Here is a 14463-nt window from a genome sequence, read left to right on the forward strand (position 1 = left end):
CCCCACCCCCTAGATGTGAGCCCCACACACACACTCTCTCCCTTTCCCCCACACTCAGGACTCGCCACACTCATTCAACGGCCCTCTTCCTTGCCCAACTGCCCCGGGGGCCAAATCTGTACAGTGAGGGGCTGCCGCCGCCGCTGCCCGCGCTGCCCTGTCCGCTCCCAGGTCCTGACGAAGGCCCACCTCGCCTCACGAGCACTTTCCCGGTGACACCGCCTTTAGGCGCCGGACCGGCTTCTCAGCCCGGTACGCGCCACCCGCCCACGTGGTTCGCTCACGTGACACGCCACTGCGCCGTGGGCCCTACCGCTCAGGACGCTTCTGATTGGCCCGAACCATTTCCTGCTTCCGGGTTAAGGTCCAAACAGCACTGTCTTTTCGAGCGGCCCCGCCAAGAGAGAGAGGCCATTGGCCTTTGCTCTGAGCAGGGGCGGGGCACAGCCTTCGGAACTAGCACCCGGACGAGGGTCTCCGAGACAGCCGAGCGGCGCCGCAAAGAGCCGAATAAAGCCAAGGAGACCCGAGTACGACCCGAGCAGCGCAGGCTGGCCGGAAGCGGAGCCGAGCGCAGCCGGAAGGAGCCGAGCGCGCCCGAAGGGTCTGTGCGCGGCGGGGCGTTGGCCGAGTCAAGCCCGAGCCATGGCGGCTGAGGGGACAGATGTGGCCAGAGGCGGGGCTGTTGGAGGCCGCCTGGCCAAGGGCAGCTTGCGGCAGGCTATGTGCCCCGACGCGGCCCCGAGCCGGAGGCGCGGCTCGGCGCGGTCGCGAGACGCCGAGCGCCGAGCCTACCAGTGGTGCCGGGAGTACTTGGGCGGGGCCTGGCGCCGAGTACGGCCGGAGGAGCTGAGGGTTGACCCCGTGAGGTGGGAGGTCAGGGGTCAGCCCCTCTTGTGCGCGGGCCGGGGTCAGGCTTAGGCTCGGGCCCTCGGGACACTCAGCGTTCCTGGGCCGGGGGCGGGGCGGGGCAGGGCCGGGAGCTACGGGGGGGCGCGGGGGCTGGACGCCGGGCCGGTGGAGCGGATGGCGGGCTGAGCGCGCCCTGCTGTGGGTCTGCAGCGGAGGCCTCAGTAACCTGCTCTTCCGCTGCTCGCTGCCTGACCACCTGCCCCGCGTTGGCGAGGAGCCCCGGGAGGTGCTGCTGCGGCTGTACGGGGCCATCCTGCAGGTGAGCAGGGAGTGAAGGCCGCAGTGGCCTCAGGTCCTCTCACCCAAGTGTGGCAGGTGGTATGGTCCCCACTAAGCAGTTGAGGACACTGAGCCTTAGGAGCTAAGTATTTTGTCCATTGTGATACTAACGCCTGCGCTCTGGAGCCCCCGGGCAATAGAACAGGAAGTCCAGATAGAACCAACCAAATAGAACCAGATAGAACCAGATGTGGGGGGAGGAGCAAGAAGACCCTCGGGTTTGTCAGCGCCACTTTGCCTCTGGCCCCTTGTGACCGTGGTCCCTTCGCTGTCTGTTTTTCTTAAGGGAGTGGACTCCTTGGTCCTTGAAAGTGTGATGTTCGCCATCCTTGCAGAGCGGTCACTGGGGCCCCAGCTCTACGGAGTCTTTCCAGAGGGCCGGCTGGAACAGTACATCCCAGTACGAGCCCGGCCCCGACCTCCCCGAAGCATCTCCTTCCCCAGCCCCTATTCCCCTTCCCAATGTCTGCTTTCACATCCCTCACCCCAGGTAGGGAATTTTCCCCAAGCCCTGACTTCCCCCACCTCCGTTGCCCCACCCTTCCCCCCTCCTGCCCCAGCCCCTTCACCACCCTGATAGGTTCCTGGGTGCAGAGCAGGCCACTGAAGACGCATGAGCTTCGAGAGCCCGTGTTGTCTGCAGCCATCGCCACGAAGATGGCCCAGTTCCATGGCATGGAAATGCCTTTCACTAAGGAGCCCCACTGGCTATTTGGGACCATGGAGCGGTGAGTCGGGGGCCTCCTCAGGGCTCCTGCACATAGGCCGAACCCTCATGTTGGCAGTTACTAGGCTGGGGTGTGACTGAATGCATCTAGTGCTCTGTCTACCTCTCCAGCTGAGTGGATCAAGTGTCCCACTGTCTAGCATGGTTTCTCACACAACAGGCTTCCAAATGATTGCCAGACAAGTCATTCGGTGACCGAACGGGTAGGACAGAGGGGAGGGATAGCAGAGTGAGTATATCCTGTTCTTGGGGCTTCAGGTATTTAAAGCAGATCCAGGACCTACCCACCACTGGCCTCCCCCAGATGAACCTGCTGGAGATGTACAGCTTGCAGGACGAGATGGGCAGCCTCAGGTGAGGGCAGGCAGGATGGGGCAGGGGTGGGGGGGTGGGGACAGAAGAGCACAGGAGATGTGCCAGGCACCTAGTGGGGTCCTACCCAGGATTTGCTGAAGGCTGGGGTCAGGGCCTCGCCCATGCGCGTGCCTCTGACCCTCCTTTCGTCACTCCTGCTCAGGACCCATGCCCGTGTTCCCCTGCAGGAAGTTGCTAGACTCTACCCCATCACCAGTGGTCTTTTGCCACAATGACATCCAGGAAGGTAGGAGAAGGCATCTGAGTCTCCCAACCTCAGGTGAGGGGGGCCAGAGGACCCTGGAGTGACCAGAACCTCACCACATTTCTCCAGGGAACATCTTACTGCTCTCAGAGCCAGAAAACGTTGACGGCCTCATGCTGGTCGACTTCGAGTACAGCAGTTATAACTACAGGTGAGGGTAAGAGGATGGCCTCCCATGGGTCTGTTCCCACAGTGCCCTGGAAAAGCAGACCAGGCCTTCATCTCTGCATCCCAGCTGCCCAGCGTATTTGGGGACTGAGTGTCCACCTTATTCCCTCAGGGGCTTTGACATTGGGAACCATTTTTGTGAGTGGGTTTACGATTACACTCATGAGGAGTGGCCTTTCTACAAAGCGCAGCCTGCAAACTACCCCACCCGGGGACAGCAGGTATGTGGGCCAGAAGCTGGGAGCAGGACCTGGCTTAGAAGGGAGAAGGAGGTTGAAGTCTGGAAGGAATGGCGAGCAAGGGTGTTAACTGGGAAATGCTCCCCAGTCTCCCCATTTCCTGACTCTTGTCTTTTGATTTCAGCTCCATTTTATTCGCCACTACCTGGCAGAGGTAAAGAAAGGTGAGACCATCTCCCAAGAGGAGCAGAGGAAACTGGAAGCAGATTTGCTGGCAGAGGCTAATAGGTGAGGAAAGACGTGTGGGGCAGGGGTGGAGCAGGGTGCAGAGGCAAGGGGGGGAATGTGGCAGGTAGACTCACTGGGCTGCAGGTTAGGGGTCAGTGCAGAGTGGGGGCAGGAAGTGGGGATGAGGTCTGAGGCTGATGGGGAAGAACAGTTTGAGAGTGGGAAGAGTCAGGACAGGGTAGGGGTTAAGACGATAGGGGAGAAGTTAGAGCTTTGGGGCTTGACCAGCCTGGAGGAGGGGGTTCAGGCAGTGCCAAATGTGCTCTGAACCCCCCTTTTCCTGCTCCCCCTCAGGTATGCTCTGGCATCTCATTTCTTCTGGGGTCTCTGGTCCATCCTCCAGGCATCCATGTCCACTATAGAATTTGGTTACTTGGTAAGTAACCAGGTTGGGTGAGTTAGGTGTGGGGACAGGGCGCAGCAGAGGCCTTGGACCCTCTAGGCCAGCTGTGGGCAGACTGAGGGGGGTGTGGGGTGCTAGTCCCACCCCTTTTCACCAGTGCGCGGGTTTCCTTCCTTAGGAGTACGCCCAGTCTCGGTTCCAGTTCTACTTCCAGCAGAAGGGAGAGCTGACCAGCTTCCACCCCTCATCCTGACTCTCCACATCCCAACTCCTTGGATTTCTCCTGGAGCCTCCAGGGCAGGACCTTGGAGGGAGGGACAAAGGGGAGGCCCTGGGGACTGGGCTGAGCCCGAGTGAGACTGGGGTTAAGGAGGCTGACCTTCCCCCTCACCCCCCGAGTTTGAGCAGGTCCCCACCGCAGGCAAGTGGGCAGAAGCCCTGGGATGTGTACCTTAAGACAATAAACTAGCTTCTTCCTTCACACCGTCCTAACCCTGCTTGGGTGCGGCGGCAAGTACCGACCAAGGACTGCACGCAGATTGACAAAGGGGCCACTGCTAGGAGCCTCAGTTTCCTCTCCTGAAAAGCGTGGCTGTTGGGTGATCTGGGCTTGAAAGTGGTTAGGGGTCCATTCTGCTGTCCCCCACCCCGGCTCCAGCTTAGAAGTGATAAATACTCAGAGGACTTGGGTCGGGCAGTGGGGAGTTACGGGGTACAAAGAGGGCCCCGGGGTGGGGCTGCCCAACCCTGAGCACTGGAGATCAGGGAACAGGAGGCACAGCTGACACACTGGTGACCTTTTCCCTACATTCGGCTATTTTTAGCTCTAATGCCACCATCCTCACGTGAGACCCGTTGGGCGCCCCAGGCTCTCAGACCTTTGAGCCATCTTCATCTTGCAGAAACCCGGCTCCCCCCCACTCCTGATTCTCGCCTCGGAGCCGGGGAGATTCTGGTTGCCAATCCCCAACTGTTCTCTCAACCCAAATTTGGGAGTGGGTGTCAGGTTCCCGGTGAGGGCGGGACTTAGGTGGCCAGGCCTGAAGGACGTGGGGACACAGGCCACAGTGACTGTCCCCACAAGCGGACAGGAGCACACCCGAGCCGTGAGTGGAGTTGGGGGTGGCTCTGGGCTGCCGGCCTGGCCCAGGGCTCTGAGCCGGCAAGTGGGGCGGGGGAGGGGGGTTGAGGCTGGTGCCAGGGTCCCACGTGGCAGCGCTGGGGGTACGCAGACCCCGCCTCACTCCAGACCAGACCGACTCCGCTTCCGGGGCCCCTCTAGCCCCCACCCCGAGGCCGCCCTACACTGTCCTCGGGATTCCTGACGTTTTCAAGGCCTTGACCCCCTTGCGACCCCCGCACCATCGCACGAAGGTTCTGCGGCGGTTGGCGAGGCTGGGGGGCCAGGGGTGGGGCCTCGGCGCTGCGGGTGGCCGACCCAGGGCGGAAGGGGAGGGAGGCGGGCTGGGGGCGCGGCCAGTGCCCGGGGGCGGGGCCTTGACGCGGGCGGCCGAGCTGCCCGCACACCCTCCTGCCACCTCCCAGGTGCCCAGCAACTCCCAGGTGCCCAGCAACCCACAGGATGGCGGAAGCGCACCAGGCTGTGGCCTTCCAGTTCACGGTGACGCCAGAGGGGGTCGACTTCCGGCTCAGTCGGGAGGCCCTAAAACACATCTACCTGTCCGGCATAAACTCCTGGAAGAAACGCCTGATTCGCATCAAGGTGGGCGCAGGTGGTTCTGGTCTCTTCCAGCAGGTGCAGAATCGAGCCTTCCAGGGAGGCAGAGGCTAGGTGTCAGCTGCTGCCCATTGTCAAGGTCCTCCACCCCCATCTCGGCTGACAGCTCTGTGGAGTGACAGGCTCCAGCAGTGCAGAAACCAGAGGGGTGCTCAAGGCGTGGAGAGGAGATGGGTGTGCATGAAGTGTCAGTGGGACACAGTAATCAGGTGCTGCAGGTGTGGGAGTGTGGAGGGGGGTCCACCAGACGTGAAGGAGAAGTGAAAACAGGCAAAGACTTCATAGGTGCCTGCTTACCCCAGTCCTTGCTCTGTGAGCATTCCTGTTTTTGCCCACAGAATGGCATCCTCAGGGGTGTGTACCCTGGCAGCCCCACCAGCTGGCTGTTCGTCGTCATGACGACACTGGGTTCCTCCTACTGCAACGTGGACATCTCCATGGGGCTGGTCTGTTTTATCCAGAGATGGCTTCCTGAGGGGTAAGAAGTGGGGCCATGAGAAAGGGCTGGGTGGGCTCCAAGGCCAAGGTTCCTGAGCTGGGCAGTTACAGGACAACAGCCATTGGAGGTAATAGGGGCAGCCCTCCCTGGGGGCGACCACCATCTCAGACCCTACTTCTGTGACTTCGAGTGTGACGCACTCAGAGGCTCAGATGTGAGTGTGTCCGGGGAGTTTTTCCTCCCTTGGTGCCTCCCCCGAGATGGCTCACATACATCAGGACTGCAGAGTCAGAATCTCCCTGAGGTTGGTCTCAAGTGGACCCCGCTGCAGTCCTCTCCCCTTCTCTGATAGATGCGGCCCCTACCGGAGCCCAGAGACGCGGACACTTCTCAGCATGGCCATCTTCTCCACGGGGGTCTGGATGACGGGCATCCTCTTCTTCCGCCAAGCCCTGAAACTGCTGCTTTCCTACCACGGTTGGCTGTTTGAGATGCACGGCCAGATCAGCCACTTCACCAGAGTCTGGGCTGTGAGCAGAAGCTGGTGGAGGGGTCCAGGCATCGGGTTTGAGACCCCAGGGCCTCACTTTGGGTTCTGAGCTGGAGGGGACAGCCAGGCGGGGCACTGGTGCCTGGCGGGGTTTGTCCCGGTTTTGAGGGTCTGGGGTACCCCTCCAGTGTTTGCTAGTTTCCATTCTTTCCCCCAGCTTCCCTCTCAACATTCTCCACTCTGTACCCCCAGATGTGTGTCCGCCTTCTGTCCGGCCAGCGGCCCATGCTCTACAGCTTCCAGACATCTCTGCCCAAGTTGCCCGTGCCCAGCGTGTCAGCCACGATTCATCGGGTGAGGGCCTGGGTCAGACATCCCAGTGGGCAGGGCAGGCTGGACTCAGAGAACTTATCCAAACATAAGGGACTGTCCCCTACAAAGAGTCGGCTTGAGAGGGAGCAATGGGGCTGGGCTTGGAAGAAGGTCAGGACAGAGGCAGCTCTTGCTGACTGGCCCTCACACGGGCAATAACTTGGCTGGACAGTACCTAGAATCCGTGCAACACTTATTGGATGACGAGGAATATTACCGAATGGAGACGCTGGCCAAGGAATTCCAGGAGAAGACTGCCCCCAGGCTGCAGAAGTACCTGGTACTCAAGTCATGGTGGGCAGCCAATTATGTGAGTTCTACCTCCCGGGCTTACCCTCTCCCACCCTGTGTCCTGGCTGCTCACAGCCCACCCTCCTCTGCCCCAGCTCCAACCTCCCACCCACCCGCAGGTGAGCGACTGGTGGGAAGAGTATGTCTACCTTCGAGGCAGGACTCCCCTCATGGTGAACAGCAACTATTATGTCATGGTAAGGGCTAGAGCCACATTGGCTCCTGTGTGCTCAGCTCTGTCCCCAGCTCTGGTCTCAGGGCAAGGAACCTGGACGACAGTTCAGAGCCCTAGTGGTGGTTTCTGTAGGCAAGTGGGGGTTCTGAAGTGAGGCCTGAAGGAGAGGGAAGATGCGGGGGTGGGGGTGGTGGTCATATCCTGGAAGAATAGTCAGGAAGCAGCTCGCAGGCGATGGGGATACTGAGGGTCTGGAGAGCCCAGTAGACCCCACAGGCTGATACTGTCACTCCCAGAGTTCCTCAGGCTCACTGTTCTGCCCAGCTCAGGCGCTCTCACTTCCTTCCCTGTTCCCTCGCTGGCTTTCCAGCCACAACTTCCCAGCCGTCCTGACGCCATTACCAGGGAACTTCCTTAAGTGTGTCTTAAGCAGATCCAGAGCTGTTTCTTGTAGAGCTCAGGGGGTCACTGTCGGTCCCTATCCCACATGACTGACCCTTTTCCTGCTCCTAGTACAAGACTGTGCACAGCCAGCTGGGAGAGGCTGCCCAGCCACTGCCCTGTGCACCTCTTTGCTCTCCCACTTCCAAAGCACGTTTCAAGTAGCATGCTGGCATTTTCCTCCTCCACAAAGCTGTCTTTCCAGAAACCTATATGCAATTTGTCTAGACCAGAGGTTTTAAGCTGTTCTGTAGTGGCAGGACCCCTTCCTCAAAGAAAAATAAACAAAACATCAACAAATACAATGGGTTTGGAAAAGCAGCTGAGGTCGAAGCCAGGGCAGGGGGTTATCTGATCAGTAGTTATGCATTTCACTTCTTGTACTTGGTTCTCAGAGGGTGTGCAGGATGGACTGGGGAAAGGGGGCAAGACACCCCAGACAGAGAGATGCCACTGTGCACACCTGTCGCAGCCTCCTTGCAGGTTCCGTTCTCTCCCTGTAGGACTTAGTGCTCGTCAAGAACACTGACGTGCAGGCAGCCCGCCTGGGAAACATTGTCCACGCCATGATCATGTATCGCCGTAAACTTGACCGTGAAGAGATCAAGCCTGTGAGTTGGGTTGGGGGTGAGGGCGTGACCGGGAGAGGAGGCCTGCGTCTGAGCTGTGCTGGGCCGTCCTCCTAGGTGATGGCGCTGGGCATCGTGCCCATGTGCTCCTACCAGATGGAGAGGATGTTCAACACCACCCGGATCCCAGGGAAGGACACAGGTACTAGGCCGCGGCCGGGCGCCCGCGCTGGGACCGCAGGATGGAGGCCGCCCCCTCCCAGCTGTGGGCCCACCACGGCCAGATGCCCTACCGCCTGCTGGTCACCAAGCATCCTCAGTGTCTCAGGGTCATGTAGCTGCGAAAAATAGTTTGTGGCCGATACTAGACACCTGCTGTTTACAGGCACGGTGCTAGTCCTGGGACCCTGGGAGACCCAGGTCAGAGCCCCTCCCCTGCAGGGGCTCACAGTTCGGGAGTCTCCCGCGCAAAGATCAACAGGAGGCCTAGTGGAGCTCCCCGCTCAAGGAGCCTGTAGAGGAGGAGGGGTGGGCTCGCCCAGGGCCCCCAGGGCCGCCAAGCAGCACCCGCATTTCTAATGCCAGGACAGTCTGTGGGATTTCCTAGAGCTTTGGTTTTCTCTTCTGTGCAATGCCTCATGGGACTGTGGTTGGCACTAAATGACAGACAGCGAAGCTCAGGGCACGGGGCCTGGCTTGGTGCCAGCAGATTCCACCAGGCGAAGGGTCCATGCGGTCACCTGGTGTGAGGCTGGGGGGCCATCCTGAGTGGCATGGGGGGAGGGAGGAGCTCCCTACCTTCCCGCCTGAGCCCACCCATGGCCTCTGCCACAGACGTGCTGCAGCACCTCACAGACAGCAGGCACGTAGCCGTCTACCACAAGGGCCGTTTCTTCAAGTTGTGGCTCTATGAGGGCTCCCGCCTGCTCAAGCCTCGGGACCTGGAGATGCAGTTCCAGAGGATCCTGGATGACCCCTCCCCACCCCAGCCTGGGGAGGAGAGACTGGCGGCCCTCACCGCAGGGGGAAGGTATTGGGGCCCAGGTTCAGGCGCTGTGAGGAGAGGAGTTGGGTCCTGTGTGCCACCCTGGAACTCGGCCAGAGCCCTCAGCAAGGGAGGAGCGTGGGCCCCAGCGTCCTCTGCGTAAACCAGGACCTGTGGTCGTAAGGGGCGCGGCAGGAGGGTAGCTGCTGTGACCTCTAACTGCTGGTGGCTAGGTGGGGGTGTGTGGAGAAGGGGGACACAGATCCTGGGAGGTGCCCTCACGCCCACAGGGGCCCCCCCCGCTCACTCTGCCCTCCTGCCCTCAGAGTGGAGTGGGCTCAGGTGCGCCAGGCCTTCTTCAGCTCCGGCAAGAACAAGGCTGCCCTGGATGCCATCGAGCGCGCTGCTTTCTTTGTGGCTCTGGATGAGGAGTCTCACCGCTATGACCCCGAAGACGAGGCCAGCCTCAGCCTCTACGGCAAGGCCTTGCTGCACGGCAGCTGCTACAACAGGTACCGCACCCCCAGCTCCACTGCAGGCCCCACCCCGCCCACCCCTGGCTCCTCCCCTGCCCCGCCCACCTGGGGGTCCTCCCCTGCCCCGCCCACCCCGGGCTCCTCCCCCTGCCCCCACACCGCCACCCCATCTCCGCCCGCTGCAGGTGGTTCGACAAGTCCTTCACTCTCATCGCTTTCAAGAACGGCCAGCTGGGCCTCAACACAGAACACGCGTGGGCAGACGCCCCTATCATAGGGCACCTCTGGGAGGTAGCAGGTCCTGGGAGAGGTCCCGCAGGGCAGGGGCGGGGCGGGGACCGGGGCAGCAGGGCAAGGACGGCCTCTCAGCCTGACCTTGCCCCTGCAGTTTGTCCTGGGCACCGACAGCTTCGACCTGGGCTACTCGGAGACTGGGCATTGTCTGGGCACACCCAACCCTGCGCTGGCCCCCCCTCAGCGGCTGCAGTGGGACATTCCTGAGCAGGTGTGCGGGCCGAGAAGGGGCAGGGGTGGGTGTGCGAGAGTGACAAGTGTCTGAGATGCCCTGTGGCCCTCCCCTCTGTCCCAGCCCCACCCTCAGGGTAAGGGTCCAGAGTGTCTCATGGTCCAGACTGGCTACAGGGAGAATAGAGACCCCAGGACTATTTCGGGGCTGGAGAAAGACATGAGGTGTGAGCTCGTGTCCAGGGAGTACCTGTCAGTGCTTCCTCCCCGACAAAGCCCAGCCAGGCATCTGTGCTGATGCCCCTGGCTTGTCCTTTGCGTCTCCTTCTGAGGATGTCAAGCACACTGAGGCCTGCCCAGCCTTGCCTACATCCTCAGGCCTCCTGGACGTGACCCTGGAGTCCTCCTGGAGAGCTCTGCCCCCAGCTGACCCCTCCGTGTCTTGGCAGTGCCAGGCAGTCATCGAGAGCTCCTACCAGGTGGCCAAGGCGCTGGCTGACGACGTGGAATTGTACTGCTTCCAGTTCTTGCCCTTTGGCAAAGGCCTCATCAAGAAGTGCCGGACCAGCCCTGACGCCTTCGTGCAGATCGCCCTGCAGCTGGCATACTTCCGGGTAGGAGCCCCAGGCCACTGAGCAGGCAGGGGTGGCACCAGGGCCCACTTGCAAGATTCATCCCTCTGTGTTCCGTAGGACAGAGGCAAGTTCTGCCTGACCTATGAAGCCTCGATGACTAGGATGTTCCGGGAGGGACGGACAGAGACCGTACGTTCCTGCACCTGCGAGTCCACAGCCTTTGTTCAGGCCATGGTGCAGGGGCGCCACCTGGTGAGCCCCCCGTGGCCTCGCGCTGACGTGACCGCTCGGCCTCCTGCCTGCTGTAGGGTCAGGGCTACTCTTCACTGCTCGGTTTCTGCCCCCAGAAAGCAAACCTCCAAGATCTGTTCCGGAAAGCGGCTGAGAAGCACCAGAATGCGTGCCGCCTGGCCATGACAGGGGCTGGCATTGACAGGCACCTCTTCTGCCTTTACGTGGTTTCCAAGTTCCTGGGGGTCAGCTCCCCTTTCCTGGCTGAGGTCAGTGTTGATGGGCGTGCCCTCTGTCCTCAGGCCCTCTCCTGGTGGGTCTCGGCCTGTTTTCTGTCCGGACAGCTGGGGCCAGTGTTCCCGGCCCACACACCACCCAGGCCTGTGGACTGGCACCAAGCGGGAGCCTCCCCCTCGTGGAGTGGCTGTTGGCGTGAGGGGGGATGGACAGACAAACATGATATGTCAGGTGGTGGCAGCGCTTGTGAGAGAAGGGCAGAGGCTCAGGGGAACCGGGGCGTCCAGGTGGAGGGAACCTCCAGTGCCCGGACATTGACACTGAGGCAGGAGTGTGGGATGTGGGAGGGACAGTGGGAGGGGTGGGGGGCGGAGCCAGGGGACGGACAGACAGGTCACCTGATGGTGGGTTTTGTGCAGAGGCTGTGATGGTGAGAACAGACTAGGGGACCACGGACAGCAATCAGGAAGGTCCTGCGTCCTGTCCCTTCTGCATCCTTAGCCAGGACGGTGCCAGGCTCACGCACCTGTCCGCAGGTGTGCGTGGCACCTGACTGCCGGCCTCCCTGTTGCAGGTGCTCTCAGAACCCTGGCGCCTCTCCACCAGCCAAACTGCTCAATTCCAGATCCGCATGTTTGACCCAAACAAGTACCCCAATCACCTGGGTGCTGGCGGTGGCTTTGGCCCTGTAAGTGCCCTTGAAGGTGGACAGGTGGGAAGGACCAGGGGCTGGGGTGTCAGCGGAGAGTGCAGGGCCTCGAGGAGGTCAGGCCAGAGGCAGGAGCACAGCCCTGGACCTGCCCTGCCTGGAAACAGGATAGGTACCTGTCGACCCCAGCAAGAAAGGTGGCTGGGACCCCACCCATGTTGACACCCACTGCTGGAGTGACCCTTCCCGGGGCTTCTGTACCCTCTGAAGTGGGCTTATGGAGACAGTCCAGATATCCCACTGAGACACTCATGTGGGCTAGTTTGTCGGGGAGCTAGAGACCCCCTGCAAACGTGAGGGAGGCCTCCTGAGGGAACCTGAGGTCCTGGAACCCCCGGTGGGGTCTTCTCTTCTGTTTTCATACTGTTTCCTGGGGATGGGCCCTTCCTGTGAATCTTGTGGGCAGAGCAAGGATAACATCAGCTTGGCTTCCAGATACTCAAGGTTCAGTTCACCTCTTCTTCTTCACCCCTTGTGCTGCCCTCAGGTAGCTAATGATGGCTACGGGGTTTCCTACATGATCGCGGGTGAGAACACCATCTTCTTCCACGTCTCCAGCAAGTTCTCAAGCTCAGAGACAGTGAGTGTCTCCTGCTCCCACTCAGCCTGAGGAGGGGTCGCCCCCCAGGGCATGTCTGGCTGGGGAAGAATCCTTCCCTGTGGGGACAGAGGGGCGGGGGCTCACCTGGAGGTTGGTCTGAGCTCTTGACTCCCGCAGAATGCCCAGCGCTTTGGGAACCACATCCGCCAAGCTCTGCTGGACATCGCTGATCTTTTCCAAGTTCCCAAGGCTGACAGCTGAGGGCTGGAGAAATGCCAGCTGCCCTTCTGTCCCCACATTGTGGAGGAAGGGGCCTGTGGTCCGCTTGCAGGCACAGCGGTGGCCGTGCACAGGTGCCCAGGCTCCAAGGACACCTCTGGAAGCAGGTGCTCCCTGGGCAGACGCTGCTCCCTGAGGGCTCAAGTGGTGGAGGTAGGGCTGGAGCAAGAAGGGAATCTTCTTTTTGTTTTTTTCTTGCTAGATGTTAATAAAAATAAAGCTGTATAATTCCGTTTTAGCCCTTAAGTACCTGTGTTTTTGGTGGGGGAACTAGGAGGCCCTTCCCCTGCTCCGGCCTGAGGCCAGGGATGTGGCAAGGGAAGGTCTAGGGCTGGAGACTATTTGTGAGAGGTTCTGACCTGCTTTGAAAGGTGGGTCTCTGCTGTCTACACCCACATACGCACTTGGAATAAATTCTTGCTTCAGAACGTCCACCTGTTCCCTGGGCCCATTTCTGTTTGTCTTCTGGAGAGTGGGGCCCTCTGTGCACGGACATGTCCTCTGCACCCCCTTGGGCTGGAGCACAGCTCTGTAGAGGCCCTCGGCATAGGGAGAAGCTACAGTCCCAGGCCTGAGGTCTGGGTGCCAAGTGGTCATGTCTGTGAGAGGGCGCACAAGATAATCTGGAGCGGCAGATGCTCCTTCCCTTGGGTCGGCTTTTTTATTAAAATAATATTACGAGTAAACAAAAAATTATTATGGAAAGTCTAAGCAGGTACTCAATTGCTACTGCTGCATGCCTAAACGAATGTGCTCTGGTAGGCGATGAGAACCGGACATGAATTAGACACACTCCCAGGCCTTCTCTTATGAACCAGTGTTCATTGAGCAACCACGGTCTACTTGGCTCTGTGCTGGGGATTCACTGGTGAACAAGGCACCCCCTGCACACGGGGAATTCACTACTCAGTGAGGCAAGCATGGAGCAGGGAATTCAGGCTCCTGAATAATAAATTTAGCAAATACTTACTAAGCGCTACAGTGTGCTAAGCTCTGGAATACAGCAGTGAACAAAACTGGCAAAAACAATCCTTCCCTGTGCGGCTTAGAGTCTAGTGAGGGAGACAGGCAATAACCAAGAAGAATGAGCAAATGACATAGTACGTCAGAGGGCAGATAAGTACTAAGGAGAGAAGTAAGGGGAGGGAGCAATGGAGGGGTGGATGGCAATTTCAGACAGGGTGGCAGAGGCAGGCCTTCCTGAGTGGGGCCATTTGACTCAGACCAGCAGGAGATGAGGGTGCAATCCATGTATGTACCTGAGGGCAGGGTATTCCTGGCCAAGGGGGCAGCAACAGCCAATGCTTCGGGGTGGGAGGAGCCTGCTGTGGTGGAGGAACAGTACCCGAGGGCCTGTGGCTGGCGTGGAGTCGGGAGCAGCAGGAGGGGACAGGTGGAGTGGTGCAGCAAGGGCCCTGTAGGCCAGGCTCTGGGTTCTCCAAATGATGGGGGAAGCCACCGGGGTTGGAGCAGAGGGTGACATAATCTGTTGTAAACTTTTAATGGGATCACTCTGGCTAACCAGAATATTAGAACAAAGCAGGGTGTAGTAAGGTTAGAAGCAAGAAGGCCTAGCAGAGGGTACTGCTCATGGTGGTGGCAGAGCTGGGAGGAATGATGGGACTAACTAAGGGATGGAGATTCAGGATGCTAGCGAGCCATCGAAGATAATTCACGTTTTCTATTTGGGTGACTGGGTGATTAAACAAGATTTTTAAACGTTGAGTTTAACATACCTGTAAGAAACATTTGTGAAAATGTCTCATAGACTCTTGAAAATATAAATTGAAAGAAAGGAGATTTAGGTTCCTGATAATAGCTTTGAAGGTTGTTTGAACACTGAGAACATGAGAAGATTCACAGGACAGAGGCTTCTAACCTCTTCTGAGTCTCTGTGAGAAGCTTATAAAAATAAATCTATGCTCACAAAATAGG

General features: G+C 59.6%; 2 protein-coding genes across 6 annotated transcripts; both read left to right on the plus strand.

Annotated features, from left to right (window-relative positions):
• The first annotated feature begins 384 nt into the window (after positions 1-384).
• Positions 385-3996, plus strand: CHKB (choline kinase beta). Of its 3 annotated transcripts, none has more exons than XM_033865719.2 (11): positions 390-869; positions 1063-1171; positions 1478-1681; positions 1786-1919; positions 2177-2272; positions 2461-2519; positions 2607-2688; positions 2818-2926; positions 3069-3172; positions 3467-3548; positions 3694-3996. In XM_033865719.2, the coding sequence occupies exons 1-11, from the start codon at positions 646-648 to the stop codon at positions 3766-3768; spliced, it is 1278 nt and encodes a 425-aa protein (XP_033721610.1). In that variant the 5' UTR covers positions 390-645; the 3' UTR covers positions 3769-3996. The 3 variants fall into 3 exon arrangements, with proteins under 3 accessions (XP_033721612.1, XP_033721610.1, XP_033721611.1); XM_033865720.2 differs by having other exon boundaries at positions 391-869; positions 1478-1591; XM_033865721.2 differs by lacking the exon at positions 3467-3548 and having other exon boundaries at positions 385-869.
• A 142-nt stretch (positions 3997-4138) lies between these two features.
• CPT1B (carnitine palmitoyltransferase 1B) lies at positions 4139-12766 on the plus strand. 3 transcript variants are annotated; one of them, XM_033865716.2, is made up of 18 exons: positions 4139-5238; positions 5592-5731; positions 6045-6222; positions 6435-6536; positions 6727-6864; positions 6941-7042; positions 7965-8072; positions 8148-8232; positions 8865-9060; positions 9342-9527; positions 9677-9782; positions 9880-9996; positions 10406-10570; positions 10649-10783; positions 10879-11031; positions 11574-11687; positions 12196-12288; positions 12427-12766. In XM_033865716.2, exons 1-18 carry the CDS (start codon positions 5098-5100, stop codon positions 12508-12510), a joined length of 2343 nt encoding a protein of 780 aa, XP_033721607.1. In that variant the 5' UTR covers positions 4139-5097; the 3' UTR covers positions 12511-12766. The 3 variants fall into 3 exon arrangements, with proteins under 3 accessions (XP_033721607.1, XP_033721608.1, XP_033721609.1); XM_033865717.2 differs by having other exon boundaries at positions 6965-7042; XM_033865718.2 differs by lacking the exon at positions 4139-5238 and adding an exon at positions 5255-5462.
• Positions 12767-14463: the final 1697 nt, after the last annotated feature.

This window comes from Tursiops truncatus, chromosome 11 (genome assembly GCF_011762595.2).
Source record: "Tursiops truncatus isolate mTurTru1 chromosome 11, mTurTru1.mat.Y, whole genome shotgun sequence".
Lineage (NCBI taxonomy): Eukaryota > Metazoa > Chordata > Mammalia > Artiodactyla > Delphinidae > Tursiops > Tursiops truncatus.